The following is a 27,408-nucleotide window of genomic DNA, read 5'->3' as shown; positions in this document are numbered from 1 at the left end:
GAGATGATAATAATCCTGCCACATGCCCCTCTGATTACCAGCGCATAATGCTGCAGGCTTTCAGCGCGTCGCTTTTATGCAACGGCCCCAGATGAGGACGGATAAAACGATCCAGGAGCCTGAAAGGCAGCGGTCGACTGCAGCCATAGCTGCGTCATGCTGCAGGTGAAAACTCTGGATTAGTGTCAGCAGGTGATTTTCATGTGCTGTTATCAGTGAATTATCGGTTACCAAAGACGAGTATTTGGGGGCACTTCAGTGTCAAGGAACAGTGAGAGATAGCAGCAGTTGAACGTCCACGTGGTAGCTGCCTGTCAGGTGCTGTGAGGGTAAATCAGTCCAACAGGGCAACAGTTCAGCACATTCTACACATACAGAAGCTGGTTTATTACTAATAACCCTTCACACATTATCACGTTTGTTGGAGCTAGATGAGATGTGGTCTCATCTCAGCACAAACCCAGACAGGGCGCCATTTAGCACCAAGGAGTCAGCAGAGACCTAAAAAAAAGAAAAGCAAACGCTCCCTTTATAAAAGATTCAAATATGGGTTTGTTTGCCCAGATTTGCACAAACTGTTGAACTGGGACACACTGGCCAAACAGAAAACGAGAACAGCTTGTGTATGAACACCCACCAGCTTTTGTGTTGTTAGATTTCTCAACAAGTTCCTTGCTCCCGCTTGCCGGACTCTTCTACCGGCTCAGGTGGACCGGGATCGATGCGGCTCCGTCTCACCATTGATCGCTTGGTCCTCGGAGGCCGTTTCGGACGCTTGGCTGCATCTTTCACTGCGATTAGACCCTGCCAGCACAGAGGTGATGTAATGAAGCTCAGCCGATCGATATAAAAACTTGTGTCATCACAACAGCAAGTAATGAAGTACACTAATCACAATAAATACAGGAGATGAGAAAACTCACAAACTCACCATCCAACAAGTGGCAGACTCCTGCTGATTCTGAAGATGGGAAACGTGCTCGCTGCTCGGTCAGGGCCCGTGGGTCATGAGCTCCGGGTGTCGACCGTAGATGACACTGGACCACATCATTCTGACAATACAAAGAACTGGGTTCTTAATTTGGGCCGTGTGCTGCGGTGTTACTGTACATCTCTCTCTCTCTCTACGGGTTGAGTGCTGTTCGATCGCCCCGGTGAACCTCGTGGTTCAGCCCAGATTTGTGTTTTATTTGGCCGGTGGCTGCTCATGCTTCTCTCACATGCAGAATGAGATAAGCTTCTTAACTGAAGGACGAGGGACGGAGGTTTGTTTTTACACAGCACAGCGAGGCTGAAGGAAACCACATGAGTGCTTTGGTTTGTTCCTGCTGGTTTACCTCATCTCACGAGGCAGCTAATGTTTCAGAAAAACTACTTTTAGATAGATCATAAAACATTTTTTCCCATTTTATGGTCCCCAAACGATAGATCCTGGTTTTTGTATGTAAACATCTGCTGAGTGGATAAACAAACAACATTATGGGCTTCCTGCTGTTGTTGTTATGATTAAATGTTAAAGATGTTTGTGTGTGATTATTGTTTTCATTTTAATTTCTGATTCTTGCCTCAATTTATGTTTATCAAGATTTTTGTCTCACGTTTGGCTCTTTTTTCTCCACATTTCCACTTTCATCATCATCATCATCGTCACAAACTTTGATTTGATTCTTTCTTGTTTTTAACCGATGTGACTGAGTGTTTAATACAATTAAAGTATTTACATTCATTGTCAGAGATGAGGACTACTCCTCCTGTTGAAACGTACCAGCAGTCGCTGAAATGACTGTTTAACACTGAAGGTTCTGATTGTTCAGGATTAAAACAGATGAGAGAAAACGAGCAGGAAACAGAGAATAAAGACGTGGATGAAAACAGGTCAGAACAGGTCTCCTCTCTCTCTCTCTGCCTCCATCTCTCTCTCTCTCTCTCTCTCTCTGCCTCTCTCTCTCTCCCTCATTCACCCACTCAGTCTCTCCCGCTCCCTCTCTTTCTCAATCTCTCTCTCTCTCTCTCTGCCTCTCTCTCTCTCCCTCATTCACCCACTCAGTCTCTCCCGCTCCCTCTCTCTCTCTCTCTCTCTCTGCCTCCATCTCTCTCTCTCTCCCTCTCTCTCTCTGCCTCCATCTCTCTCTCTCTCCCTCACTCACCCACTCAGTCTCTCCCGCTCCCTCTCTTTCTCAATCTCTCTCTCTCTCTCTCTCTGCCTTTTCTCTCTCTCTCTCCCTCTCCCGCTCCCAGTCTCTCTCCGCTTCTGTCTCTGTCTCTCCTCCATCCTTCCATCCTCCTCTTCCTCCTCCTCTCCTCCATGCCGGCGGAGGTCTCCGCGGGTCTGCCATGGCGAAGATCCGGGTGTCGTACGAGTACTCCGAGGCCGAGGACAAGAGCATCAGACTGGGCTTGTTCCTGATCGCCTGCGGGATCCTCAGCCTCTTCATCCTGGGCTTCTGCTGGCTCAGCCCGACCCTGCAGAGCCTCCAGAGCAAGCCGGCCAACTGCACGGTGAGTCCGGCTGCGAGCGGCGCCCGCCCCGGTGCGTCGGAGCCGGAGCTGCGGACGTGGAGGGATGGCGGCGCTGGTTCTAGTAGTAATAGTAATAATAGTAGTAGGTGACGGGTAAGACTCTTTAGCGGTAACGTACAAACAAGACGGATCCTTTTACTCAACTATCAGCCTTAAATGTCCAACTGGACCAGAACTACAACTGGTTCCGAAGTTACAGAGGGACAACCTGTGATGTGGCCGCTGACACGCACCTGTGGTTCTGCTGTCATGTTGTGGTACATGTTGTCAGCAGCTCGGGTCCGATCGCCTTCGTCGTCCTGAAGCTGTGACACGTCTTCGTGTGGTTTCAACTTTTAATTGCGTGGATTCATGCTCCTTCACGTCACCCTCCCCCCTCTCTGTTTTCCTGCTGAGCTTTATTAAACCTCGGGGTTTTCAGTCATACATCACGTTGCTCCTGCTGCTGGTGATTTATTTGGCTGTTAGCTTATTGCAGCGTCCTGTGCATTACACAGAGTGGAAGTGCTCCTTTTGTTCCGTCCAACCCGACGGTGCAGACTCTGTCGTGACATAAATCACAGTTGGATGTGGCTGCAGCTCACTGACCTGTTGAGCGATGCGGGTCTGACTCTTATCAAATACGTGTAGACGGATTTATTATGCGCTGGTATTTATTTTCATGCCTGCAGCCTTTCTGCTAATGAGCCGGGAAAGAAATGCAGCCATCACTCTTATTTATATGTGAAATATTCAAATGGGTTCAGGCCCTGCACACTTACTGTTCGCGGGTCCTCGTGGGACCGTCTCCTGCACTAACTGCCACCAATGATGATGCTGTCAGTAACATTGGGAATGTAATTCAGACCTTCGTGGTCTGCGGAGGATGAACCTTACTAGTGGTGACTATTCTCAGCTTTTTGCCTGCTGCCATCAGCAGCTCCCAGTGCTGTGTTGCATAAATGCTTTTATTTTGGTAACTCGTACCACTGCGCAGCTGACAAGAAGATCTGGCATTGTTATTGGAGATTCGGGTCAAGTGTCTCTAAGATGAATGTGAGGAGTATGTCAGCGCGTGCCTCCTCGCTGTTGCCTAAAGTGCTTCCTCCTTCCTCCAGGTGGTGTCGGTGCTGCGTCCAGAGGAGATGTTCGAGTGTGTGTTTACATGCGGCGCCGACTGTAAGGGGACGTCCCTCTATCCCTGTCTGCAGATCTTCGTCAACAACTCGGAGTCAAACTCTGTGGCTCTGCTGCACTTTGACGAGCAGCAGCTGGTTCTCAACCCAAAGGTACAACGCACGCGAACTCATGGATCAGTTCTGCTGAGCTCTGTCTCATTAGGCCCCTCCTGCTTCAAAGATTCTTGTTTTCGCGTTTACTGTCTCTGACACAAAAAGTCGTCTCAAGGTAATTTCCAAAGCAGAGCACAAAACGCCAGTTGCGCAGGGAACTATGGGAAACAGTGAGCAGCACCAGGAGGCGGTGGACAAAGCAGGCTGAGGGCGGGCGGTTATCAGCCTCGGCCGGAGGAGCTTAAACGATATAATGAGATGGAAGTGACCGCTTCAGATTGAAATGACGTGGTTTGGAAATGCGATTTCCACAGTGGGACAGAGGAGACACGGCTCACTAGCAAAGCCGCTGTTACGCACATCTCACGCCTATGCAGGTTATTCTGAACAAACCTGCCGTTCCGCCTCGTCTTCCTGCCGTGACCTTGGAGGGTTTCCAGCAGAGTCGGAACTTCGCCAACACGTTACAACAGGGGACCTCCGCCGATGGTCCGTGACCTTGCCGTGTTCCCTGTTTAACATGAACATGTTGAGGTGCAGCTGAAGCTCACTGGAGGTAAACATGGACGCAACATGCGCGTCCATGTTTGGTCTGAGTGAACTCCCTCCTGGTTCTGTTCTGTCCCTCTGGGTCTGTCTCCTTGGACCCTGGGAGTTCTTCAGCCCCTGAAGGGGCCACGTGTTGTTCACCTGTCACACATGTATGTAACACGCAGGCGTCCACGGACTCGTGAGCAGAGCTGAGTGCGCTGCTGCAGGCAAATAGAGTTAGTGTCCATCTGTTTGTTGGTGTGTAGGACTTCTTCTGCTCCATGTGCAGGTCTGGTCCGTTGCTACGGCAACAGAGTAAATATAGAGGGGAGAGCTGGTACGTCATCGATGCTGCTCAGTTGTCATGGCGACCGCGGCAGAGACGATGTGGAGAGACAAGTCACGCTTCATTCAGAAATCCTTTATGTCTAACGGAGATGGAGGCTGGATGCTCGCATGGATGTCAGCGCGTCTCGCTCAGCGCTGCGTGACCTTCGATACGGAGAAAGTCTCGCTTCAGACACAAGAATGAAAACGTAATTAACAGGCTGACAAGAGGCAAACTGGCACCTCTGCTCTTAAACAGCCTCCTTTCATTGAAGACCTCTTTAAAGCCGCATCGCAGCCGCTGATTTTAGCAGCGCTGGTTATTGAGTGACAGAGGACTGCAATTAATAATGAATGGAAGTGACGGAGTGTTGTTGATTTGTTCAGTGCTTCCCAGCCGAGACACGCTTCATGACCTGGACTCGCGAGTTGCTCAACATGCGCGTGCGTGTGGCTTAACGCTCATCAGTCAGCTGATAGATAGAAGAACTGATGCAGACAATCACAGATACACAGCTCAGCTTCTGTTTTTGTAGACAACAAACCACTGGACAGTCGTCATCATGAGCTCATTAAACAGTAAAGGGCTCGTTCTGCTCGTCGGCAGCTCATTGACCTTTTACCTGAGACTAATGGCACATTGCAGACGCGTTCACTGTGTGTGTGATGGACGGTGAGCCAGCTGACTGAGAGACGAGGTAATTGGTGTTGTGTCTATAGGGGGCGATTAGTTAATGGAGCCGCCTGTGGACCAGATGACTGACATGACATTCAGATCCACAGCAGCTCGTCTGTGGCAGACACCAGCCGTTTGCAGGAGTCGGTCCACCTTCATCACTCCTCTTCCTAATAATTAGCTTCATCTGCTTTGGTCAAAAGGTCCTGATTTTATCAGAGGACGTTAGATTCGCACTGTAGACGACTGAAAGGAAATGAGTCCGGTTCAATAAGCTGCTCACGCCAGGAGTTTAGATCATCTGTGGTTGGACGAAAATGGGACGAGAGGAGAAATAATGTGTGGAAGGAATAAAAGGACCAGCGGCGTCTTCACGGATGAGTGTGTGAAACAGCTGGTGCCAGATCAGAGAACCTCTGTCCAGTGCTCTAAATCTGTTCCATCTGAGCGGATCGCGGACGCTGGCATTAGGACTCCGCTCTGATTCTGTGGAGCAAATTAAATGTAAACTCAATGTTAAACGCTCTGAACCCCTGTTTCTCTTTAATGAGTTCTGGCTCAGAAGACTCCAGTTAAATTAAATGGACTGATCCATGCGTGGATTTTACCAAAGCAGCAGAAACTGCAGCTCAGAACCAAGCGTGGTTTCGAGTCAGAACAGGAACCTGTCCTAACGAGACCCTGTGAGGTGAACACAGAAGTGGGAACAGGCAGCGCGGGGAGCACACGGTCGTGTGTGAAGACGTGCTCCCATGACATTAGAAGGAAGCTGTCGAAGGAACGGTACCAGATGCGCTGCTAAACTGGGTCAACAGACCCTCAACATGTCTTGACTTTAATCCAAGTTCACCACAACAGCTGTTTGTGCAGAGACCAAACACACTGTCAATATCGTGTTTGGACTCAGTGGTAACGATAGACCATGCGGTTCTGTTCTGGTTCTGTGCCACAGAACCATTTTAAAACTTGAGTACTTCATAAGAGCAGAAAAGCTGCTTTGGTTGTAGAGGCTCTGGTTCACAGATGTTCACATCAGGGATCAACAGATGTTTGTATACACAGCGATGCTGCTGCTGAAGCCTTGTCGCGGTACTGTGACCCGTGGTTCCGTATTCAGCACAGAGTCACTGCTGGAGCAGTAGAATCAGACGGATGTAATTCTGCTGTGAGCCGGGAAACAGAGGCAGAGGAAGTGAAGGCAGGTGGTGGTTCTACTCGGCCAATTACCTCCCAGTCATTTCCTCATTTAGGACCTAATTATGTTATAAATGTAAATGACAAGAGGTCACCACGGTTCAGCTGATCGTGTTCCAGTGAACCCACGCTTCATCAGAACTTTAATATTAGCCATAAACTCTGATCCCAGACTAATTATTTAGAACCGTAAGTTTACTGTCGACCCTTGTTCTTCTAGAAACAGCAGCAGCAGTGTGTTTGTGTGTGTGTGTGTGCGTGCGTGCGTGCGTGTGTGTGTGTGGGTCTGACTCGTCTCTAACTCGTATCCAGTCTATTCTAGTACCAGGTTTTACTTTTGTTTTTATTTTTATTTTTTACTTATGCTGAGCTTGGTTTTTAGAGTCTGTTGATCCTGAGACCCAGCTGTGAGTAAATCTGACATCCAGGATACTTCATGTGATTGTGTTTGTGATTTGTTTGGTTATTTACGTGTCATCTGTCGTGATCGGCGTCGCAGAGGCGAAGGATCTTCATCTCTGGTGTCCTCTCAGGACAAACACCTGCTCTGATGAGCCCAGACAAGGTGGACTTGGCCTCGGGTTAATCTGTTTATCCCTGGGCAGAGCCGGAGTCAGACAGAAAGGCGTCAGAAAGCAGGTCACACACCCAAGGTTTGATTCATAGGTGGACGATGCGAGCAGCTGAGCTCAGAGGCCGGTCGGGTTCAGGTGTTCACTCAAACCATGGATCATTTAGCATCACTCAGTGTGAGTCACTGAGTAACGTGGCGTCGTTAGCATCTCACCTCCACCCACCAGGAGGCGGCGTCTCTGGGCCGACGTAGCAGCACCCAGGTCAGGTGTTGGTCTAAGGTGGCGTCTAAGGTGGCGTCTAAGGTGGCGTCTAAGCTGGCGTCGGTGGATCAGACGCTCTCTGTGTTTTTATGATCAGTGCTCCGACGCTCTCACTTCAATGTTTGTGTCACTGTCACACATTTGTGTCTCAGCTGCTCCTTCCACTGCTCGTCTCTCAGAGAAATCAGGGCCTGAAGAGCTTCTGTCAGTGTTTGTCAGTTCTGCGCTAATGAAAAAACCTGCCAATAATAGAACTGGATTAAATTTGAAGTTCTCAATCCATAATCACAAGCCTCAAACTGGCTGAGAATCCTTTTACTGATCAAATCGACAGTTCAGTTTGATTCTGTCCAGACCAAAATCAAAGCATAGGACAAAAATCAAGTCTTTCAGAAACCTCCATCAGAATCTCTGAGGGCAGGTCCGATTTGAGGACCTTCTTTGAAATAAAAACCCCAAAACCAGAGCATCTGAATGTGAATGAGCTGATTGTGACGTTTGAGGCCGTACGTGTCAACACACGCTCTGCCCTTATCTCATTACACGCACACACACGAGAACACACTCGCACGTAATCGTAACCTCGGCCTGTCGCCATGGCAACCGCAATCATCCTCCACGGCGACCCACTTGTGGTGTCGCCAGGCGAGCCGCGTTTGATTGGCTGAGTGATGCTGAGGATGAGCGGATGCTGATCCGAGCCGGGTGGTGAGCTGACGATGAGCTGAACCGCAGACTGAGACCGAGCTCCAGCAGAACAGCTGATCACGCGTCAGCCAGCAGTTCAGCAGCTCAGAGCAACCAAAACCCGGAACGCCGGCAGCTCCGGTCAGTGTTTGTACCCAACGGTGTAACACGCCTGAAGCAGGAGGTTGTCTGTGGCGCTGATGTGGGTTAAGGAGGTGGTGTGAGCGTGACTGATGAGAAACACTGAAGCGGCCCAGGCCGCCACCAATCAGCCTCCTCGTGTGTCGGAGTGTATGTCTGGATCCGAGGCCAAATGTAAAGTGGACGAGGATGATGCAGACCCCCTCTGAGCCAATCAGAGGCAGACCGGCCGGGTAATCGCTGCGTTTATCTCGTGGTGACGAGTAGCTCCAGCCAGAAGCCAGAGGGCGAGGTTTGGTGATGATGCGCCACTAACTGCCTGGTCCTTGTGTCTTGGTAGTGCTCGTACGTCCCTCCCTGCGAGAGAGACAACCAGAAAAACAGGGACAGCGTGTTGTGGTGGGAGGACTACTTCACCAACGAGGTCAGCGGCCAGTCCTTCACCTGCTTTTTCAACCAGCAGAGGAGGTGAGACGCTGCGGTTCCAACGCTGCTGAGCCTCCGTGTTTCCCTCGTAGCTGAAGTGCAGTATTTACTGCAGCTGCATCCATTAAAGCACAGACAGCTGATTTTCTTACCAGGAGCTAAAAGTGCTGCGTCAGCTGATCCTCCTATTATCCACACACTCTACTTACCGTGACCTCGGCCCAGCTGTATTTTTATCTCTGCACCATAAGGTTCAGAACCAGCGGGGTCCAGTGGGAGCTCATTGAAGCTGACAAGTAGAACAGGGAACTTTGTGAATGTTTGCGGCTGTGGTGGTTCTGTGCGGCTGACGCCTCCCCCTCTTCCAGGCCCGACGACGTGCTGTGGCGCCGCTCCCACGACGCCAGCGTCCTGCTGCACTGCGTCCTGTGGCCCATGGTGTCGCTGCTGCTGGGCACGCTCATCGTGCTGCTGACGGTGTGCGCCCGCTCCCTGGCCGTGCGAGCCGAGGCGCTGCAGAAGAGGAAATGCTCCTACGAAGCGTGCCAGGACCTGCCGGAGCGCCGCGGGGCCGCGGCCGCGGAGCCGCTGCCCGCGAACTCTGACCCCGAGCTGTCCTCGCCGTCCAGGACCCTGCCGCTGTTTGCGGTCCCGGTGCGGCGCCGCGATCGAGAACACTGAGGAGATCCACGCGATGCCTCCAGGTTCACAGACATTAGCGGCTTCCTCTGGTTTACCCTGAACACACGATCACGATGGACGACTCTCGGACGCCAGTTGAATCTGGCAAATAATGACACTCGTGCTGTGATAGACCGCACGCCGGCAGGAAGAACGAGACGAAGAACCGTAGCTCCTCTGTTGATGTAGTCCAGCCTCCCAGTAGCCATACATGTTTCTACATGGAGCCAAAGTCCTGACGTCATCAGCTTGTGTCAATCAGCGTCTTTGGCTGAGAATCATTCGTCATCAGCAGCTTTGTTTGTTTACTTCCAGGAAACAACGTCATTTTTCCTGCTGCTTCCTCCTACATTCATGACGGCCTCGTCCAGTCAGACGACACATGTGGCTCCAGCGTCTCTGAGGAACGTCTGCTGTGGAGCAGATGCTGATGCTGACGTCACGGCAGCAACACGCCGGTCCTGCAGACGCGTAGCATTGATTTCACCGAACCACACTCTGCTTTATTCTGTAAGAGAGATGCTGAGGATGGAAACGTAAGGTTCCAGCGGAGGAGCTGCAGAATAAACACAGACGTTGCCTCACAGCACAGCTTCATGTCTCAGCAACAGGCCAAACGCCGCCTTCTGCAGAATCCAGGACAAAATCTAGACCATGTGGGTAAAGTAGGGTGACCTGACGGACCCCTGGGGTGAGCATGGTCCTCAGCTCCAGTCAGATCCATCAGATCAGTGACCAAAGTCAAACTTCTGACAGACATTAGTGACGAGGGACGAACAGCTGGTCCCAGAATGAAATTTCAGCTTTAGAGGATCATTTAAAAAGGCGACGGGTCACTGAACGCTCATCCCGTTGTCTGAGCTTCATCTGTGCCAGAGTTATATGAGTGCTGATTCATAACATACACATGCTAAAACTGAGCTTCTTCACGTCTGCCTGAGGAGCTGCAGGTCATGTGACCGTGTCAGAGGGAGTTTTCATCTTCACTCTCCTCCATCACCTTTTCAACATGCTATAATCTAAAAATGACCTGGCGTGAAACTACACGTTGCTTAGCAACAGCCACAGACCAGGAGGCGTCGCTGGCGCTGACGGTGTTCTGTAAACACGTCTCCTCCTCCATGCGTTGGCTGGAGCCACGGTCCTGAGGATCAGCGTTTGGACCCATGTGTGAAGCAGTCGACTGGTTCCTTCTCCTCATGAATGTAGAAAGAGCAGGTCAGACGTAGCTTCATGAAAGAACTGGACAAACTACAGAATTCTTCCCTGAATCTGACCTCGTGCCTTTTTCATTTTCCTTTTTATTTTTACTTCACATTTTCTTTCTCCCTCTGTGTGAGTGGAGCCTCTCATGGTCCGTCGTCTCCAACGAAGCCGTAGCTTCACCGTAGCCTTGTGTGTTTACTGCTCAGTGACGTCGTTGTGTTTCTGTTCCAGATGTTAGATCTTTTATCTGAAGCCATATACTGAGCTGTGACTGCTGTAGCAACTGAACTGTATTTAGCTTCTTCATGGGAACAGAGCGTTTGCTTTTACTCCTACTCGTGTGTCTTGGTTCCTTCTTGTGTAATAACAGTAAGATGCCTCCGGTCTTCATCTACTGTAGCATCTGCGTCACGCTCATACTTCTGTACCTTGTCCTCTTTTAATGATACCCATGACTCTAGTGCCTGATAGACTTGATCTTTAAATAAAACACTTTTTCTCTTCAAACCCTGTCCCACTGTGGCTTCATAACTAGAAACGTGATCTGTCAGATCAAGGTGAGTCCTCGTCCTCTCGCTCTCTAAGGAGTCTGTTCTACGGGTGTCAGGAGAAACCATGTCCAGGAGCCACAAGCCACCATCCAGACGCCTCCCAGGTGTCACACTGAGCACAGCAGCACATCAACACCCATTAACTTTTGGGTCTAAACACACCGCGCCGGGTGGAAGCTCATCTGAGATCATTTGAAGTCTGATGTGCATATTGGACCCAGGTTCATCCATGTTTACCAGGTGAGTCTGTGATTAGGCAGTGATGACCTGTTCTGTTAATTTGCTATGTTAATTAACAGTATTTAAAACACACAAATTACAAACCACATCAGTTTTTTTAACCTCCATCTTGTGGTATGTCTTAATATTTCCAATAACATGAGTGCACTTGTAGAAGTCTGTGGCTCAGTGGTGAAGATAAGACTTCAGGTGGCAGGATCAAGCCTCAGAAGAAGTGGAAAGGTGGTTATATTTTTGATTCAATTGATAACAAATGACAAAAAAAGCCAAAAAATAATAAATTTCAAAAATATTTTTACGTTTTTATTCATTAAAAATAAAACTTTCCTCTCCACTGGTCCCTCTTCCTCGTCTCCTTCTTATAAAACCAGTAAGTAAGTGCTCAAGAGAAAAAAAGTTAAAGAAACACAACAGTTTAGGACTTAAACCTGTGACCTTTCCAGCCGTTAGCCCTTAACTCTTCCTCAAGACCAGATAAGAAACACACGGTGAAGAGTGTGAACTTGTTCTACCTGGTGTTTGCTTAAGAGGGCAAACTGTGCAGATGCAAGAGCCTGGATTTGAACCCATGACCTTCAAAATTAAATTAAGTTTATTTACATAAATTTGGGTTAATTTCCCCCACATTGGGGAAATTAGCCTCTGAGGGGATCCCGCCCAGGGAGCTATTGTATGGTGCCCTGCTAACTGACACACTCACCACTTAGCTTTATTTCAATAAAAAAATTTAATTGGATTTAATTTTGGATTTAATTCATCCAGCAGCATTAGAGCCTGAGTTTAGATCTTTAGACCTCTAGACTATCACAGACAGATCTGCAGCTTCTCTTCATCGTGTCTAATGTCACATGTCTCACCTGGTGAAACCATTAAAAACATAAACATGAGGAACAGAGAGCACACACAGTTAAGATGTTTTACTTCTTTGGTGTAATGATAAATCTGTGGCTGGATTTGAACGAACAACATGAAGCTCACACTCTGGTTCAACAAGAAGCTCCATGGTGGCCATGGACTAAACAGCCTCACAGCTGTTGGTCATGTGTGATGCAAGGTCTGACTCTTGCAACCAGAAACTGTTGCTGCACTGTGAGGAATCACATTTTGTGGAGGCTATAAATTTAAGACACGTAAAAAGCAAAAATTTCTTTTTACATTTCATAAAAATGTGAATGCTGTTTTTATTGTGCAGTTATAGTCCATTTTATAGAAACTGGCTGATATAAGTCACAAAATATAACAATAATCACTTAAAACATTTAAATCATCCAGCAGTTTATAAAAATAAAAGTCACGCATTTTCCTTGAATATAGCAACAATAACTGAAAATGTTGTTCTTGTGGACGACAATCGATCACTGGTATCTAACGCTGTAACGTTTATGTGGACCACAGGGACCACGGCTGGACTCCGTCATACTAAGACTCAGAAATATTACGTTGCTGTAAAAGCTGCTCCTGGTGAGTGGCCACTGTTATTGGCAGAGCAATGCATTCTGGGTAATGGCATGGAACGGATGCACTGTGTCCGTCTCAACAGCCATGATCAGCACAGCCGTGTCACACCGTTACCCAGAATGAACCATGATAGCGACTTTGTATGAACCAATAAACCAGAAGGGACGTTTGTGATACTTCTGTGTCTTAGAATAACAGTCATGTGGTGAAGCTACTAAATTAAAAGAGGTGGTTACGTCTGGGAACGTTTATGTTCATTATATGTAGAAATAAAGTATTACATCAATATTTACATACAGCAAAACGTGTCATGTTTAAATAAACAGCTTATGTGGAGCAGTGAGTCAAGAGATGTTCAACTTCCAAAAACCCTCAAACACTGACAAAGGTCACGACCTTCATCAAGAAGCAGAGAAAATGAAAAAAACAACCAGCAACGCTTGTTTCCTGCGTGAGAGGTTTGGCATCTTCATCACATCACTGCCTGTAGATGAAGTCTGTGGACACAGAAACATTAACTGGACTATGCAACAGGCAGGCTGGTCTGTGTGTGAAGGTCAAAGGTCAGCTGGATTCTCACCGCGGCAATAGTCAGGGTTGAAGTTTTCATAGATGGGGTAGAGAGAATTTTCCTGCTCGCTGCGATGCTTTTTGGCTCTGAGGACGTCTCGAATGCACTGGTACAGGAAGGCATACTGGCACTGCACACACACACACACACACACACACACACACACACACACACACACACACACACACACACACACACACACACACAGCTGTTGTTATATCAGGTGTCAGAGCTGTGGTTGTCAGTAGTCCAGTAGTCGAGCGCTACCTCTGTCTGCACCAGGTGCTGGCGATGCAGGCGCAGGTCAAACACACAGCCGTACAGGTCGATGCTCCCCTTTGAGTCCAGCTGCTGCAGAACCCGGTCCAAGGCGATGAACGTCCCCGTGCGGCCAACACCAGCACTAAACAAACAAACCGCAACTGTGACAGGTCCCGTCAAACAGAGACCAGCGACGCTGAGGGAGGCGAGGCTCAGTCATACCTGCAGTGAACAACAGTGGCGCCGGTGCTGGGCGATCGGTCCACGTAGTCCCGGACTGTCCTGACGAACTGGATCAGGGACTGGGTGCTGTCTGGGACCCCGTGATCAGGCCACACGGTGTAGTGGAACTGACGCACCAGCCGAGGGTAAGCTCGCTCCTGAGGGGACACACAGGATGCTCATCTGGACACGAGCTGGGGGGACTACAGACCAGAACTGAGTGGGTGGGAGCTGGTACCGATGTGATCCTAAACTCCCTGATGGTCCACTCTGGCAGCACCGACTCCGACAGCATCTGAATAACCAGGTCGCCGTAGTACAGAGGCTCCTTGTCTGCAGGCCAGTACTGGTCACACTTCACCTGGACACACAGCAGCTCAGGTTAAATATTAACACCACAAACATGAAGCAAAGAAGCCGGGTCACCTGCTCCATCCAGGCTACAACCCTGCTGCAGTCAGACAGACCCTCCTGTGTCACGTATTGGCCCGTTAGAGCTTTGACTTCAGGCTGCTGCATCAGAAGCTGTGTCTGTCTTTATTACTCAAAACCCAAAGAGCTTGAACTTACAGCAGCAGGTAAAACAGCCGCTAGAACCATCGGTGATCTGAGTATTTGATCCTCACCCGTCCTTTCTCCACACACTGCGTCACCATGACAACGTTGTAGACGCTGTGCTCCCACACCATCCTCCAGAAGTCGTCCTTGGTGCCGGGCAGGGGCCCCTGCGTGGCCACGTACTCCCTGCGGTAGTTGTTTCCCTGCACAGACCAGAGGCCGTCAGCACGGCGACCGACCCACAGACGTACAACACACGGGTGAACCTACGGGGATGTAGCTGGCGTTGATGTAGTCGGAGCAGGGGTCGTCCTCCAGGTACGACAGCTTCACTCTGGTGGAGTCGTCTGAGAAAACGAATGAACACTTTCCTGAGTGAGTTCATGATCAGCTGAGTCACAAGCGATTGTGTGGAGCCCAGTGCCTTAGGAAGGAAAGCCCCTGTAGTTACGTCTACGGATGAATCACTGCCCGCGAACCGCTAAGGCTTCATTCACTTGGCTAATAACAGCTGAATATTATTGAAGTGACTAATGTGGGGAAACTGGGCCATTTGGTGAATGAGGTGAAGTCTGTTAACACAGACACATACTGTAAGCACCGCTGGCTCTGATCCACCTCAGTCAACGTTTGAACGTTGACCTTGTGTATTCAGGAATTTAAATTTGCACTTATTCATGTCTTTACTGGTTCCAGCCTTAGGCTGAAATCACCATCGCCACGGCAACAGATGCTGTGTGGTTAATTAAAGCTTTTGATGTGGTCCGCCTTCATCGCAGCTCTTCTAACTCTCTGGTTATGGGTGTGTGAGCGTTGGACGCAGCTTCCTCACATGGCAGGATGTTGTTGTAGCGGTTCTTCCCTCGGTTCTCTGGCAGTCGGGCCACGTCCATCGTCTGGTTACGGCCCACGTCCTTCAGATCCTGTAGAACACTGATCCCTTATTATCAGCATCTAAAACACACATTCTCTATCGTCTCGTTTTGTACCTCAAACTCCTCAGACAGCAGGTAGTTGGAGTCGGCCTGGAGTTTGGTCAGATGTGCCTCGAAGTGGCACGTTTTGATGGGACTAGATGGAGAAAGACGCTCGTCAGTCACGACTCAGACACAGGTCAACATGAAGCAAAGGGAGAAGGAGACTGTACCTGGTGACCCGCCGGTTACTGCGACAGGGAGAGACACAAACAAACAGTTAGTTGTCTGATGATCACGTGGAGCCTAACAAGCTCAGCACATGACGAACACAGACGACGAACCATAAACGCTATTAAACAACAACTGACGGAGGGGAGTTACCTCCTGACGCCCAGATACACCCCTGAAGTTGGCACCTCCTTCCACATGCTCATCCTCACCACCGGGTTCTCCTGCACGGCCCTGCACACACACACGCACGCACGCACGCACGCACGCACGCACGCACGCACGCACACACACACACACACACACACACACACACACACACACACACACACACACACACACACACACACACACAAACACACTGCAATGATCAATGTGTTCACATGACCTATGCCTCCGTCATCAAAATCCTGAATCTAATGAAAATGAATGAGACCTTTCCCTGAACATGCTTCAGCTGAATTAGCTTAAAGAAGCGTTAATTAAAGCCGGCCCTGACCAAACATCAGCAATATGCTACTGTCACGGTGTCACCGGTCGCTCATCTTCTTCATCCTTCACCCTTGTGTGTTTCTGTGCACTCACACTTTGCGCAGCCTCTGTCTGTAGACCAGCAGAGACACCACGGCCACCATCATCCCGATGAGGAACATCCCCGCGCTCAGACCCTCCACGACGCCACCTAGAGGCTCTGAGAGGAAACACCATCAGGAGGCGGGGCCAGCTGAGACGCACCCGTTGAACGGTGGGCGGGTTCCTCACCTGCCTGCGTCCGGAGCGGTGCAGAGAGGTACGTGTCGGAGAACAGCGGCTGAAGGAACTCTCTGTTGTTCTCGTCGAACAGCCTGGTGAAGGCGCGAACGCTGAGCCTGAGCACACACATTATTACCGTGAGCCACCGTCACCAGTGGGACCTGAGCTGCCGTGTCCCATCGTACCTGTAGGATGTCTTCGGTTTCAGCGGCCCGTCGCAGAAGCCGCCGTAGCTGTCACTCAGGTAGAGGTCGTCGTCATGGAAACCATCACAGGCCCCGCCCAGCCGGTCCCCTCCCGCCCCCACGTTCACCTCCACCACCTGTGCTGCAGAGCTCTCGGCGTCCTGCGGACAGCGGCTGAGGAAGTACCCCGTCTGGTACGTTCGCACCGAGGAGTTGCGGGCGTAGTCGCGGTACGAGGGCAGAGGGTGGCGCTGCTCTGGCTGCTGGAGCTCCATGGCTGTAGGAGGAGAGCGAGGATGAGGTGGAGGCCCTGAACCAAAGCTGCCAGATACTCAGTACTCAAGTTCCTCCATGAAAGCGATCACAGTCAGCCTGAACGTTACAGAAGGGACTGCATCGTGTTCCTGTACCTTCAGACTCAGACACGATCACAGCGAAGTATTCCACAGCTCCGTTGACGTCGCTGAACCAGGAGCAGTTGAAACGGAAGAGAATGGAGGATGACTTGAGCTTTGACGACCTTTCGCTGACCCGGATGCTGGGTGGCGGTACCGGTGGACCTACACAGAGTACAGACCCGGTTCACGGCGCCATGTCCACATCTGACGTTTTCCCTTTATTATCCCACGTCCTAATGTTTCTTTCTGGTCCACCATGTTTTATGCTGATAATAGCAATAAACCTCTTTCTGGCTACAGTCCAGTCATGTCAGGATGATGAATCAGGCGACACAAGCAGAGGCAGAGTGGGATGGATGGAAACGGAGTAAAGACAAGAGTTTTTCTCAGGTCACAGTGACTTTTAGGAAAAGGAGAATAAATAATGTCATAAATTAATAAATAATGATCCTTTATCTCAAACTGGGGTTAGTTCAGGTTAATGCCAGGAACAGGCCTCAAAATGAGAGAGAGCTGGTGATGATGACTATAATACAAAGTTTAATGATGGAGCTCAACCAACAGAAGTTGCAGTTTAAAACTAGGCTGTTTTTTCTTTTAGGAACAAAGAGACAGAAATAAATGTATGAATAAATGCCATCCTGCTGTTCAGCCTCCCAGGTGGCCAGTCCTATTTAAACACTACTGCTCCACCCATGTGTGTGTGTGTGTGTGTGTGTGTGTGTGTGTGTGTGTGTGTGTGTGTGTGTGTGTATGTGTGTATGTGTGTATGTGTGTGTGTCACTCACGGTCTATCATGGTGACTGTGCTGTGTGCTGCCGGTGGACTTGTCTGTCCAGCCGATGACACTCTGACCATCACAGAGTATTTCCTGAATGCCTCTAGGTCATTAAGTGTTACTGAAGTATCGCCCCCCATCAGTCTCAGCGCTGACTTCAGCTCCCCGTCGTCATAACGGCGACACTCTACCTCATAGGAGTCAAAGTCAGAGTAAGGGGGCAACCAGGAGCAGGAGATGGAGGACGAGGACAGGGGGAAGCAGTGGACGGACTTCAGAGGCGACGGCCCTGAAACAAATCATCAAGAAAGAAAGAGGTGAAGCCTGAGAGGAAAGGGAAGGTGGGGGAGGACAGTTCTGGTTCTGGTTCTAGTTCTGGTTCAGTACTTTCTCTCATCAGAAGGACCACATCAACATCATCGTGGAAAGTCTTGTGGCGTAATCAGGCTGAAGGTGCTGCTGTCAGAGTCTATATGTGGCTGATCTCAGCTGAATAAAACAACAACTAGGTCAGAGCACGATGCATATTTATAAGTGTGTTTGATATATTTCCTCCTCTGGCGATCAGCCTTGGTCCCTGCAGCCAAACCCCAGTGACGAACACACTGTGATTAAAAATGGATTCAGGGCCTCAGAGAGGCTCGGCTCTGCAGCCGAGGCGTCTGCTGCCCCCTGCTGGTGTTTAACGGATACTAACGTGTCTGGTAAATATTTCTTCACCTACTTGTTCTAACGCTTCTCTGGATTGGCTGGCTCACGACCGTGAGCCCGGCCCCGGCCCCACCCTCGCTGACAGTCATCACGGTGAAGTTGTACTGTCGGCCCGGAAACATCCCGCCTACGACACACCTGGTCAGCTGAGGCCGCGTGACTGACAGCTGGTCTGGGGGCGTCCACTGGAGGCTGAAGTTGTCATAGTCCCCAAAGTTAGGACCGGACCACGACAGCTCTATGGTCTCATTGGCTGGGCCTTGTTTGACGGACAGGTGGGTGGGAGGTCCTGGAGCTGGAAGAGAAAAGGCAAACAGACATCGAATCAGCAAAGTAGCAGAACCCTCAGCAGACATTGGACTGGAACGTCTCGTCTTACAGGTGCGTCCCATCGCTGAGGCGTTGTTGGTCAGCTGTCCGCTGTGTGTCACCACCTCTGCTCGGTACAGTCTACCGGGGATCAGCCCAGGGAACAAGTGACTGGTGTGGTCTGGTCCCAGCAGCTGAGATCCCAGAACCGCTCCGGAAACGTCGTACAGAACCACCTGAACCGTGAATGTAGCAGTTAGCTACGTTAGCTAACGTAGCTGAGTCAGCGTGAGTCATGGTGAGTGTCCACTGACCTCGTAGCTGCTCCGGCTGCCCTGGCCATGATGCCAGCTGACCGCCAGTCTGTCCCTCCGTCCTGAACTCTGAACCTGGAGGGATGAGACCGCAGACGGGACTGCAGGCCCGAGAGAAGGTTAAGAACAAGACAAGCAGACCAAGGAGAACCAAACGAGGAGGTTCAGCAACGCACCGGTCCTGGCTAGGACGGACGAGTCACTGCTCATGCCTCGGCTCCAGCTCAGCACCTGCAGCCTGTACAGACTGCCGGGTCTCAGGCCGGAGAAAACGCAGCTGTCTGCATGTGGGCCGGCGTTCTGCAGCTGCACAGAGCATTGTTAGTACCGTCACAGCAGGGAGTCCTGATGCCTGCTAGCTTGTCACCGTACCTGCTCCTTGCTGCCCGCGGCGTCTTCTCCGTGGCCCGGTTCCACCACGCTGTGCAGCGACAGGTTGTAGTTGTCTACGTGTCCGTTCGACGGACGCCAGGAGAAGGAGAGCGAGGAGGTGCTGGCTGAGGAGGCCGTCAGGTTACTGACTGCAGCCGGACCTGCAGCACACACAGTCGGTTAGAACTGAATCTACACATTACGGTTGTACCGTTGCCCACATCTGTGGTTGCTGTGGAAACCGACGTGTTTGTCCGTCCGCGGTGGCCTCGGGCGAAGACACGCCGCCGCTCAGAGTCGCCACCTTCACACGGTACCGCTTCCCTGACGTCAGGCCGTCCAGCACCTCGCTGCGACTCCCAGCGGACACCGAGCGGTCGACCACGAGGGCGCCGGCATCGTCCAGGAGCTGCAGGGTGTAGCCGTCGTACACGCCCACCGGCCGCTCCCAGCTGACCGTCAGGCTGTGGGTGGTGTGGTCGTTGTCCGCCTGCAGGGCCGTGACTCGGGCCGGCGCTGGGGATCAACAGGCTCCGATCAGAGTCCACGTTAACACAGGATCAGCGAGTCCGCGGTGTTCGGGGACTCACCCGTCCGGCCCAAGGCTGTGATGCTGTTGGTCAGCGTCCCGCTCTTTGACTGCACAGTGATGGAGTACATGGCGCCGGGGATCAGCTCTGAGAAGTCCAAGGAGGTGACGTGTTTGGGGACAGGACGAGTTTCGATAACTGAACCGCCCTGGAGAGAAGAAGGTCACGTTTGTGATTTCACACCCAGCTCTCCAAAGCGCCTCCACTGCTGTGGCCTTTGCAGTCGGACTCACCGGGCCGAAGAGGGACACCACGTACAGGTCCAGGTCTCCTTCTCCATGCGTCCAGGTGGCCGACAGTCTGCCGTCCGAGTCCTTCAGGTTGAGGGGAGGAACCAGGTGGAGGTTTCCAACAGTGCTGGGAACTGGATGGAACAGATAAAGGGACAGAGTGAGGGCGTGAGCACGGCTGGACTCCTCAGACTCAGCTCCTGAAGTCTGTGACTCTACCTGTCCGCCCCATGATGAACTGGGGCCTCTGGTTCGGTCCACTGAACGTTGACACCACGATCTTGTATAGACGCCCCGGTGTGAGTGAGGTCAGCTGGTGGTGTCGCACCTCGCTGCCCAACGTGACGGGAGGGAAAACCTGAGTGTCGTTGAAGAACAGAGTGACCTGAACAGGAGAGAAAACAACTTTCAGTATCTCAGCAGAACTCGCGTCTTTACTTTAAACTGACTTTGTCAAACCTCATAGTGGTCCACGTCCCCGGGGGCCCGACTCCAGGTCAACATCAGGTCACCAGTTCCTGCGTTGCCTAGCGACAGGTTACCCACAGACCCCGGAACTGGCGAAAAGCAAATTGGATTAAATCCAAAGACACCAAACAGGTAATAGGTCTTAGGGGGAGTCAGGGTTAGGGTATGGTCCTCCCACACTGTGACTCACAGGTGCGTCCGTCGGTGGAGACGCTGCTGACGTAGTCGCCACTCCACGTTTCCACGGTAACGGTGTAAAGTCTCCCCGGCGTCAGGGACGAAAAGACGCAGTCGTTGTGTCCGGTAGAGACGCTCTTGTTCTGCAGCACGCTGTGGTTGTAGCTGATGAGAACCACGTAGCGGTCCAGATCTCCTGCTGCGTGGCGCCAGTAAACCTGAAGACGAGCATCAGCTAGAAGCGTCTGAGAACGAATACAACAGCTGCAAAACTGATCCGTCCTGGGTTAACCTCACAAACACACCTTAAGGAAGTCGTCTCTCGCCGAGTGGATCGCGGTTGGGTTCTGCACAGCTGCAGGTTCTGACAACACAGAACAAAGAAAGTTTAACACTCAAAGGTCCAAACTTGATTTAGGGGGCTTTTAGTTTCACACAGGTTCTCACGTGTCCGTGCTCGAATCGTGGTGGCATTCTCCAAGATGCCGGTTCTGGTCACTATGACGACCAAGTACAGCCGTCCAGCCACCAGTGAGCTGAAGGAGCACTGCAGCGGCGACGGGGGCGACACGGTGCAAAGGTGGATGGTTTGAATCCCAAACTGAAGACGAACCTGGTAGTTGTCGACCACGCCTACTGCTGGTTGCCATGACACCTGCAGAGCATCTGACTTGCCGCCGTTGGAAACGATTACCTCAGAGACGGCTGCTGGGGCTGTAGGAAGGTGACAGGGATTTTATTGCATCTTATTTTAAACAAAAACGTAAAACATGAACTTAATTCAACTCAGTTTAAAGTGATTCTAGTTCGCTTGAAGCTGCGACAGCTCGGCGTGTTATCTGAAGTAAGCGCTTCTGTTATGAGCCAGAGGAGGCAGGTGGTTTAAACACACACACGGTGTCCTGGAATAGCTTAAACACAATCATCTCTGGCAGCAGGAAGCCAAGACTGTGTGACTGAGCGGAGATGTGGAGGCCCACGATCCATGAAGGCTCGTTAACCTGGCCTGGTCGTCACATGTCTACTGAATCAGTAAACGACATAGAGATGTTCCTCACGTCGCAATCCAGCAGCAGCAAACCATCAACACAACGACTCGGTTCAACTCAGACACTGTGAGAATGCAGCGTTACGGCTCTCAGCTAAGAAACAGAAGGTCAGGGCTGTGAGGCAGGAAGCCTTTGAGCAGGGCGTCTCTGCGTGGGACATTCCTGAGCTGCTCCTGGTATTTAAGCCATTGTTCTAAACACACGAGAAGTTAGACTGAGACTTTTAAAGTCACAACTTGTCACATGATGAATCAAATTTTAAATAGTAATTAGCATAGTTAAAGCTAGTTGAATCACTTAAAAGATGCTGATCCAACGTATTGGCCTGGTTTGTCTTCAGTCAGGAAAACTGTGAGCTGCTGCTTGTTTGGTTCAGAGGGTCGCTGAGTTTTTCCTGTCAACAACAGGGAACAAGGCGGATGGAAAAAAATGCCGCAGAGACATTGTCTCCACACAATAAGAGCCCAATTGACCGGCTGGAAGACACACACACACATTTCTGACTTCTCAAACAATAAACTGAGGTTTTTATCTGAAATATCAGTGAAAACATGTACAAAGAGTTTTGCTGTGTTTCGTCAGAGACACGATGGAGCTGTGTTCAACTGGATTATATCACAAAGCTTTGATCGAGTGGATCAGACATGAAGCTGTAATCGACTAGATCAGGCAACGGAACTGTGATAGACTGGATCAGACATAAAACTATGATTGACTAGATTAGAAAAGAAGCTGTGATCGACTAGATCAGATGACGGAACTGTGATCGACTAGATCAGACATAAAGCTGTGATCGACTGGATCAGATGAGAGAGCTGTGATGGACTGGATGGCGATGGACGGGGAGCAGAACGTGATGGAGCTTTTCTTTCATTAAACACCCACCTGTGCTTCCGTCCAGACTGAAAGATCTGGAACGAACCCCCCCACTGATGGTGACGGCCTGCAGGTTGTAGAAGGTGCCGGGCACTAAACCCGACATCTGCAGTGAGGAGGAACTGACAGGAACGCTGTAGTTCTGCAGCACATCTCTGAGGAGGACAAGGACAAGACGTTGGTACAAAGGAACAGGAAGCTAAATATATGAAACAGCACCTCGCACCCACCCAGCTCTGAGCAAAGACAACGCGTACGAGTCCACGTCGCCTGCTGGCTTCTCCCATGATGCCTGGAGGCTGTCAACCCTGGAGCTGCTCAGTCTGATAGAAGTCAATGCTACAGGAACTAGAACACAGAGACACAACGCATGTGTCACTATACATCACACGCAGCGTCGCTGGACGTAGAGCCGGCTGGTGGTCACCTGTCCTGCCCTCCACGCTCACGGAGGCGTTCAGGCTCCCTCTCCTGGTCGACACCATGATGGAGTAAAGGCGTCCCGGAGTGAGCACGTTGAAGGTGCACTCCCTCATGTGTGGCTCCACCTCCCTGGTATCCACAGTAACATTACCTGTGGATTCACAAGTAGTTCGGAGAAACAAACCAGAACTTCAGACTCTTCTAAGGAGAACCTCCATCTAGGATCTTCGCAGCATTTGGGTAACGTGCTCTGAGTGGTTACCGTGGCGAATGGACAGGAAGTAGTTGTCACGTGACCCAGAGGGGGCGTGGCTCCACATGGCACTGAGCGACGTCTCATCCGCATGTCGAATGTGGAGATCCACCACCGGAGCGGGAGCTGAGGGACGAGGACGCGTGGTTTAAGTTACTACTGGTTTATATGAGTCCAGCTTCCATCAGTAACTGTGCTGCCGTCTGACCTGTTGCTGCCTCACAGCTGCTCTCCGCCGTCGCTCCTCCACTCTCCACGCTCAGCACAGCTCGGTACAGCCTCCCAGGGGTTAGTTCTGATGCCGGGAAGAAAAATGTCTTTGTGTCCCGGTCCAGTGTGGTTTTGACTATCTGCTTGGAGCCGTCGAACAGGAGCAGCCGGTAGTTCTCCCAGTGACCGACTGGAGGAGACCAGGACAAGAGGAGGCTGCCGTTGTCGGAAGGAGACAAAGCGAGGAGAGAGACCGGCGCTGGAGCTGCACACAGCGTGAAGACACCATGCATGAAATGCAACAACAGGACAGAATAGACATTAGCTGTCCTCCACACACCTGTTCTGAAGGTGAGCTCTGATTGGTTCTTCAGCCCGCCACTCTTGGACAACACAACAATTTGATAGGCCAAGCCAGGAGTCAGCTGATCCACCCAGGCCTCGGTGACGTTCCAAGAAAGAGTCGTCTCCCAGCTGTTTACGCCATTGGTCGAGAGGGTCACAGTAATGGCATCCAGATCCCCTTTGGGCCGTTGCCATGACAACCACACGCTTGTGCTGTTGTAGTGATTGACGGTCAGGTTGGAAACAGCAGAGGGAGCTGAAGAAAAGCAAAGAGTCAAATACAAATCCTCTCCCTCTCGCTTCCTTCTCCTCTGTCAGTACCTGTCTGGGCCTCGATCATCCAGCTGTTTTGCAGATCGCCAGCCTCCGTCACCACGGTAACGTTGTACAGTCGCCCTGGTGTGAGGTCCAGTAGAGTGTGTTGTGTTGTGGTGCTCTCCAGCGTCTTGTTCAGTAGCAAACCTGCAGGCACAGAAGAAGGTCAAACTAAAATCTTTTACGGGTCAGAACCAGTTCACGTCAACTGCAGCAGCATCTGAATCCAGAGATGGACTAACACATCTGTAGAAATACCTGAGTGATCCGAACCCTGAGCTCGCTCCCACAGCTGCAGCCTGAAGCGCTGAGTCCTGCCTGGACCGGCCTGCCAGGACAGAGCCAGGCTGCTGCAGGTCCGTTGGGTCACCACAAGGTCTCTCACCGCCGACGGTCCTGATGCGACACAACACACAGAGTCAGCTTACGTCCACCTCAATAGGACGACTACGCTCCTCTGGTATATTTATACACGATCTACATAATGTTTGTTTGAACTGAATGTGTTGAGTCTTGGTGTAGATTCAGGGCTCTGGAACAAAACAGGCATCCACACAGATCCTTCAGTGAAAGACGAGGCCATAAAAACAAACAGGAAGCGCTGGAACAGGCAGGAAGGTGAAAGCATCAACAGGACTCTTTGATCAGGTCACGATCACGAGGACGCAAATCTGAGGCAATGGATCTTTTTCCATGTTCCTCTGCCAAACAACCAGAGTTTCCCGTCCTCTGCCGCGTTCACCAGCTCCTCCTGAAGGATCCCGAGTGGTTCCCAGTCCAAATTAAATCACTTTTGCTCCCTTGTGTTCTGGGTCTGTTGGAGAACAAACAGCGGATCCCTAATGTCTAAAGTGACCAACCACTGCGAGCTGCTGCTTCCTGAAGGTGAAGCTGCTGACATAACGTATAACCTCCACGCAGAATGTCCTGTATTAACAAAACCTTCAGTTGATTCTATGTGACTGAACAAAACGTCTGCTCCTATTTTTAGGAAACTTTCTGTTTCCAGGTGTAATTTTGTGGCGGAGTTTTAGTTTCCAGATTAAGTCACAGCAGCAGCAGCAGCACAGCGAATAAAGGTGCTGGTCTAACATATGTGCTAACAGCAACAGGTAAAAGTATGCAGAGGTCAAAGGTCAGGCTGTGGACCAAGTGTTTTGCATTGCTGAGAAGGACTGGACTGGGTGCAGTAACAACAGGCCGTTTCCTCCGAGCACACACACCTACACTCTCACACCCTTTCCCACAGAACAAAGAAACAATGGAGGCAGGAAATGGCTGAGCCCTGAGAGCTCTGCCCACGATGGAAATACACACCGAGGGTCCAACTTCTGTTCTGGACGCCTGCCAGCACCAGCACACACACACTTCACGCACTTTTACTCCTCTATCACTCTCTCTCAGCAGGGCAGCGGTTCCTGTGGCTAATCACAGAGCTGCAGAGAGGGAAGCTGCGTGATATTAGCTCGACACAACACTGTGCTCGCTCACTTCAAACACAAGGTCAGATGGAAACAATGGAGCAGAGAACAAGCCAGCTCCACACTGGACTGTTGGTGCAGGTGTAACACTTCTGATCCATGATCCCAATATTTGAGTTTTAATCAACTACAGCCACGACACCAAACGATACTGGGCTCAGAAACACAGATGCCCTACACTCTGTCCTGTCCCTGAACGCCTTGATAGGACGGACTATTAAACTTGGTTGGCGGTGGATGTTCATGGGTTCGTTCTGGGTTCAGTTTTCCATCTACACAAACGTTCACCAGTCCGGCCGTGGAACCGTCTGGCCTGGATGAACTCACGGGTGTGCAGGGTGAGACTGGCCGTCTCGTTGTCCGTCTGGGACTGGACCTGCAGCTCGTAGGCGGTTCCCGGCTCCAGGTGATCCAGGGCACAGGTGAATGTGTCACCTGCTCCTTGGCTTCCATCCTCGGCTCCTCTCTTCCTCCTGCACTCGGTGCCGTCGGCGTCGGCGTCCACAGACGTCACGTTGAAGGAGCAGTTCTGTCCAGATGTGCCAACAGTCAGTGAGACAGAGTCCAGTCCAGATGCTGAGTCCAGCACACAGATGCTGCAGGGCTGGTCGTCCGACGGAGCCGAACCGCTCACGTCCTGACGGGACAAACACCACAGAACGAGGTTTTCACCAAAGCACAACCACAGAATGAACCTCAGGTATTTCTATGATTTCCTCGGTTCCTCCTTCCAAAACGTTTAGCTGCTTTGAGTATTTTCAACAGTATAATGTAATTTTGTTGGGATTTAATTGATCTTTTGACTTTCATTTATCACATTGATGAAGGACACATAGATGAACAGATGAACCCAAACGTGTCTATAGCTGAAGATTTCATGATGTCATCAGGTTCAACTGACTCCAACCTTGTGAATATAACTTTCTCTCAACAATAACTCACCAGCAAATACAATAATTTATCAGAGATAATGTTAAAAATAAATAAAGATAAAGATAAATAAAGTTCAGGGAGTTCAGGAGATTCAGAAAGAGGACGAAATATCAGTGTTACACAGACGCATTGATGGTTTCAGTAATAAAGTTGGTAAGTCACTCAGCTTTAAGGTAAACACCTGGACAAAGACGCTGAACTAAACAAAGAACAGAACTAACTCCGTGAAAACATTACTCAGATCCTTTTGTCCATCTGTCTAATCCTGCCACTAACTGCTTTTCTGGGTAAACCTTTACAGACCATCAGCAAAGCTGAGTTTCCAGACTAACCTGAAGCAGCAGCAGCCAGATGAACCACGGGCAGCAGCAATAAGAGGCAACTTTACATGTCAGCATTTTGATCCTCCGTCCGATCGTCCGACAGGTCCAACACCACCATGCTCCTCAGGTAGACGACCGCTCAGCGGCAGCGAAAGGCAGGTCCTGCTGGGAAACAGCTGGAGCTCACCTGGGCTCGTCTGTAAAAACCAAATGAATCCTGGTTCTTTCCAGCTCAACCGCAGCCCGTCAGACTCCAACCCAGAGGCTCCTCTCCTTCCTCTGGAATCCTGTCTCCCTGCCTGTGTGTCTCTCTTCCTGTCTGTCTGTCTGTCTGTCAGCCTCTATAGTGTGGAGGTTGGGACTCACTAAAGGACTTCCTCAATCAAGCCACCAGCCTCTGAGTCACGGCAAAA

The 27,408-nt window shown here is 50.7% G+C and overlaps 2 protein-coding genes and 1 long non-coding RNA gene across 4 annotated transcripts; 1 reads left to right on the top strand and 2 right to left on the bottom strand.

Annotated features, from left to right (window-relative positions):
• Positions 1-354: 354 nt before the first annotated feature.
• LOC114862558 (uncharacterized) lies at positions 355-3,050 on the bottom strand. Its single transcript, XR_003786994.3, has 4 exons — positions 2,754-3,050; positions 932-2,578; positions 638-804; positions 355-501 (listed from the first exon to the last, which is right to left on the bottom strand). It is a non-coding gene; the product is annotated as an uncharacterized LOC114862558 (long non-coding RNA).
• On the top strand, positions 2,335-11,003 carry LOC114862539 (calcium-activated potassium channel subunit beta-4-like). 2 transcript variants are annotated; one of them, XM_055512123.1, is made up of 4 exons: positions 2,335-2,499; positions 3,618-3,788; positions 8,524-8,607; positions 8,978-11,003. In XM_055512123.1, the coding sequence occupies exons 1-4, from the start codon at positions 2,335-2,337 to the stop codon at positions 9,212-9,214; spliced, it is 657 nt and encodes a 218-aa protein (XP_055368098.1). In that variant the 3' UTR covers positions 9,215-11,003. The 2 variants fall into 2 exon arrangements, with proteins under 2 accessions (XP_055368098.1, XP_029018818.1); XM_029162985.3 differs by having other exon boundaries at positions 8,524-8,651.
• A 1,428-nt stretch (positions 11,004-12,431) lies between these two features.
• Positions 12,432-27,309, bottom strand: ptprb (protein tyrosine phosphatase receptor type b). The gene is made up of 39 exons (XM_029162836.3): positions 27,005-27,309; positions 26,067-26,376; positions 24,517-24,654; positions 24,265-24,405; positions 23,939-24,199; positions 23,597-23,863; positions 23,398-23,514; positions 23,140-23,286; positions 22,943-23,060; positions 22,722-22,867; positions 21,235-21,501; positions 21,093-21,151; positions 20,801-21,005; positions 20,602-20,699; positions 20,362-20,527; positions 20,146-20,276; positions 19,913-20,060; positions 19,569-19,838; positions 19,323-19,483; positions 19,127-19,256; positions 18,951-19,051; positions 18,707-18,872; positions 18,341-18,622; positions 17,627-17,905; positions 16,851-17,000; positions 16,441-16,717; positions 16,265-16,371; positions 16,088-16,193; positions 15,656-15,736; positions 15,505-15,522; positions 15,347-15,428; positions 15,190-15,280; positions 14,628-14,704; positions 14,426-14,560; positions 14,038-14,160; positions 13,800-13,957; positions 13,584-13,719; positions 13,326-13,446; positions 12,432-13,242 (listed from the first exon to the last, which is right to left on the bottom strand). The coding sequence occupies exons 1-39, from the start codon at positions 27,068-27,070 to the stop codon at positions 13,223-13,225; spliced, it is 5,856 nt and encodes a 1,951-aa protein (XP_029018669.1). The 5' UTR covers positions 27,071-27,309; the 3' UTR covers positions 12,432-13,222.
• Positions 27,310-27,408: the final 99 nt, after the last annotated feature.

This window comes from Betta splendens, chromosome 9, assembly GCF_900634795.4.
Source record: "Betta splendens chromosome 9, fBetSpl5.4, whole genome shotgun sequence".
Taxonomy (NCBI): domain Eukaryota; kingdom Metazoa; phylum Chordata; class Actinopteri; order Anabantiformes; family Osphronemidae; genus Betta; species Betta splendens.
The sequence above is the reverse complement of the archived record's forward strand: the minus strand, read 5'-3'. Positions and strand labels throughout refer to the sequence as shown.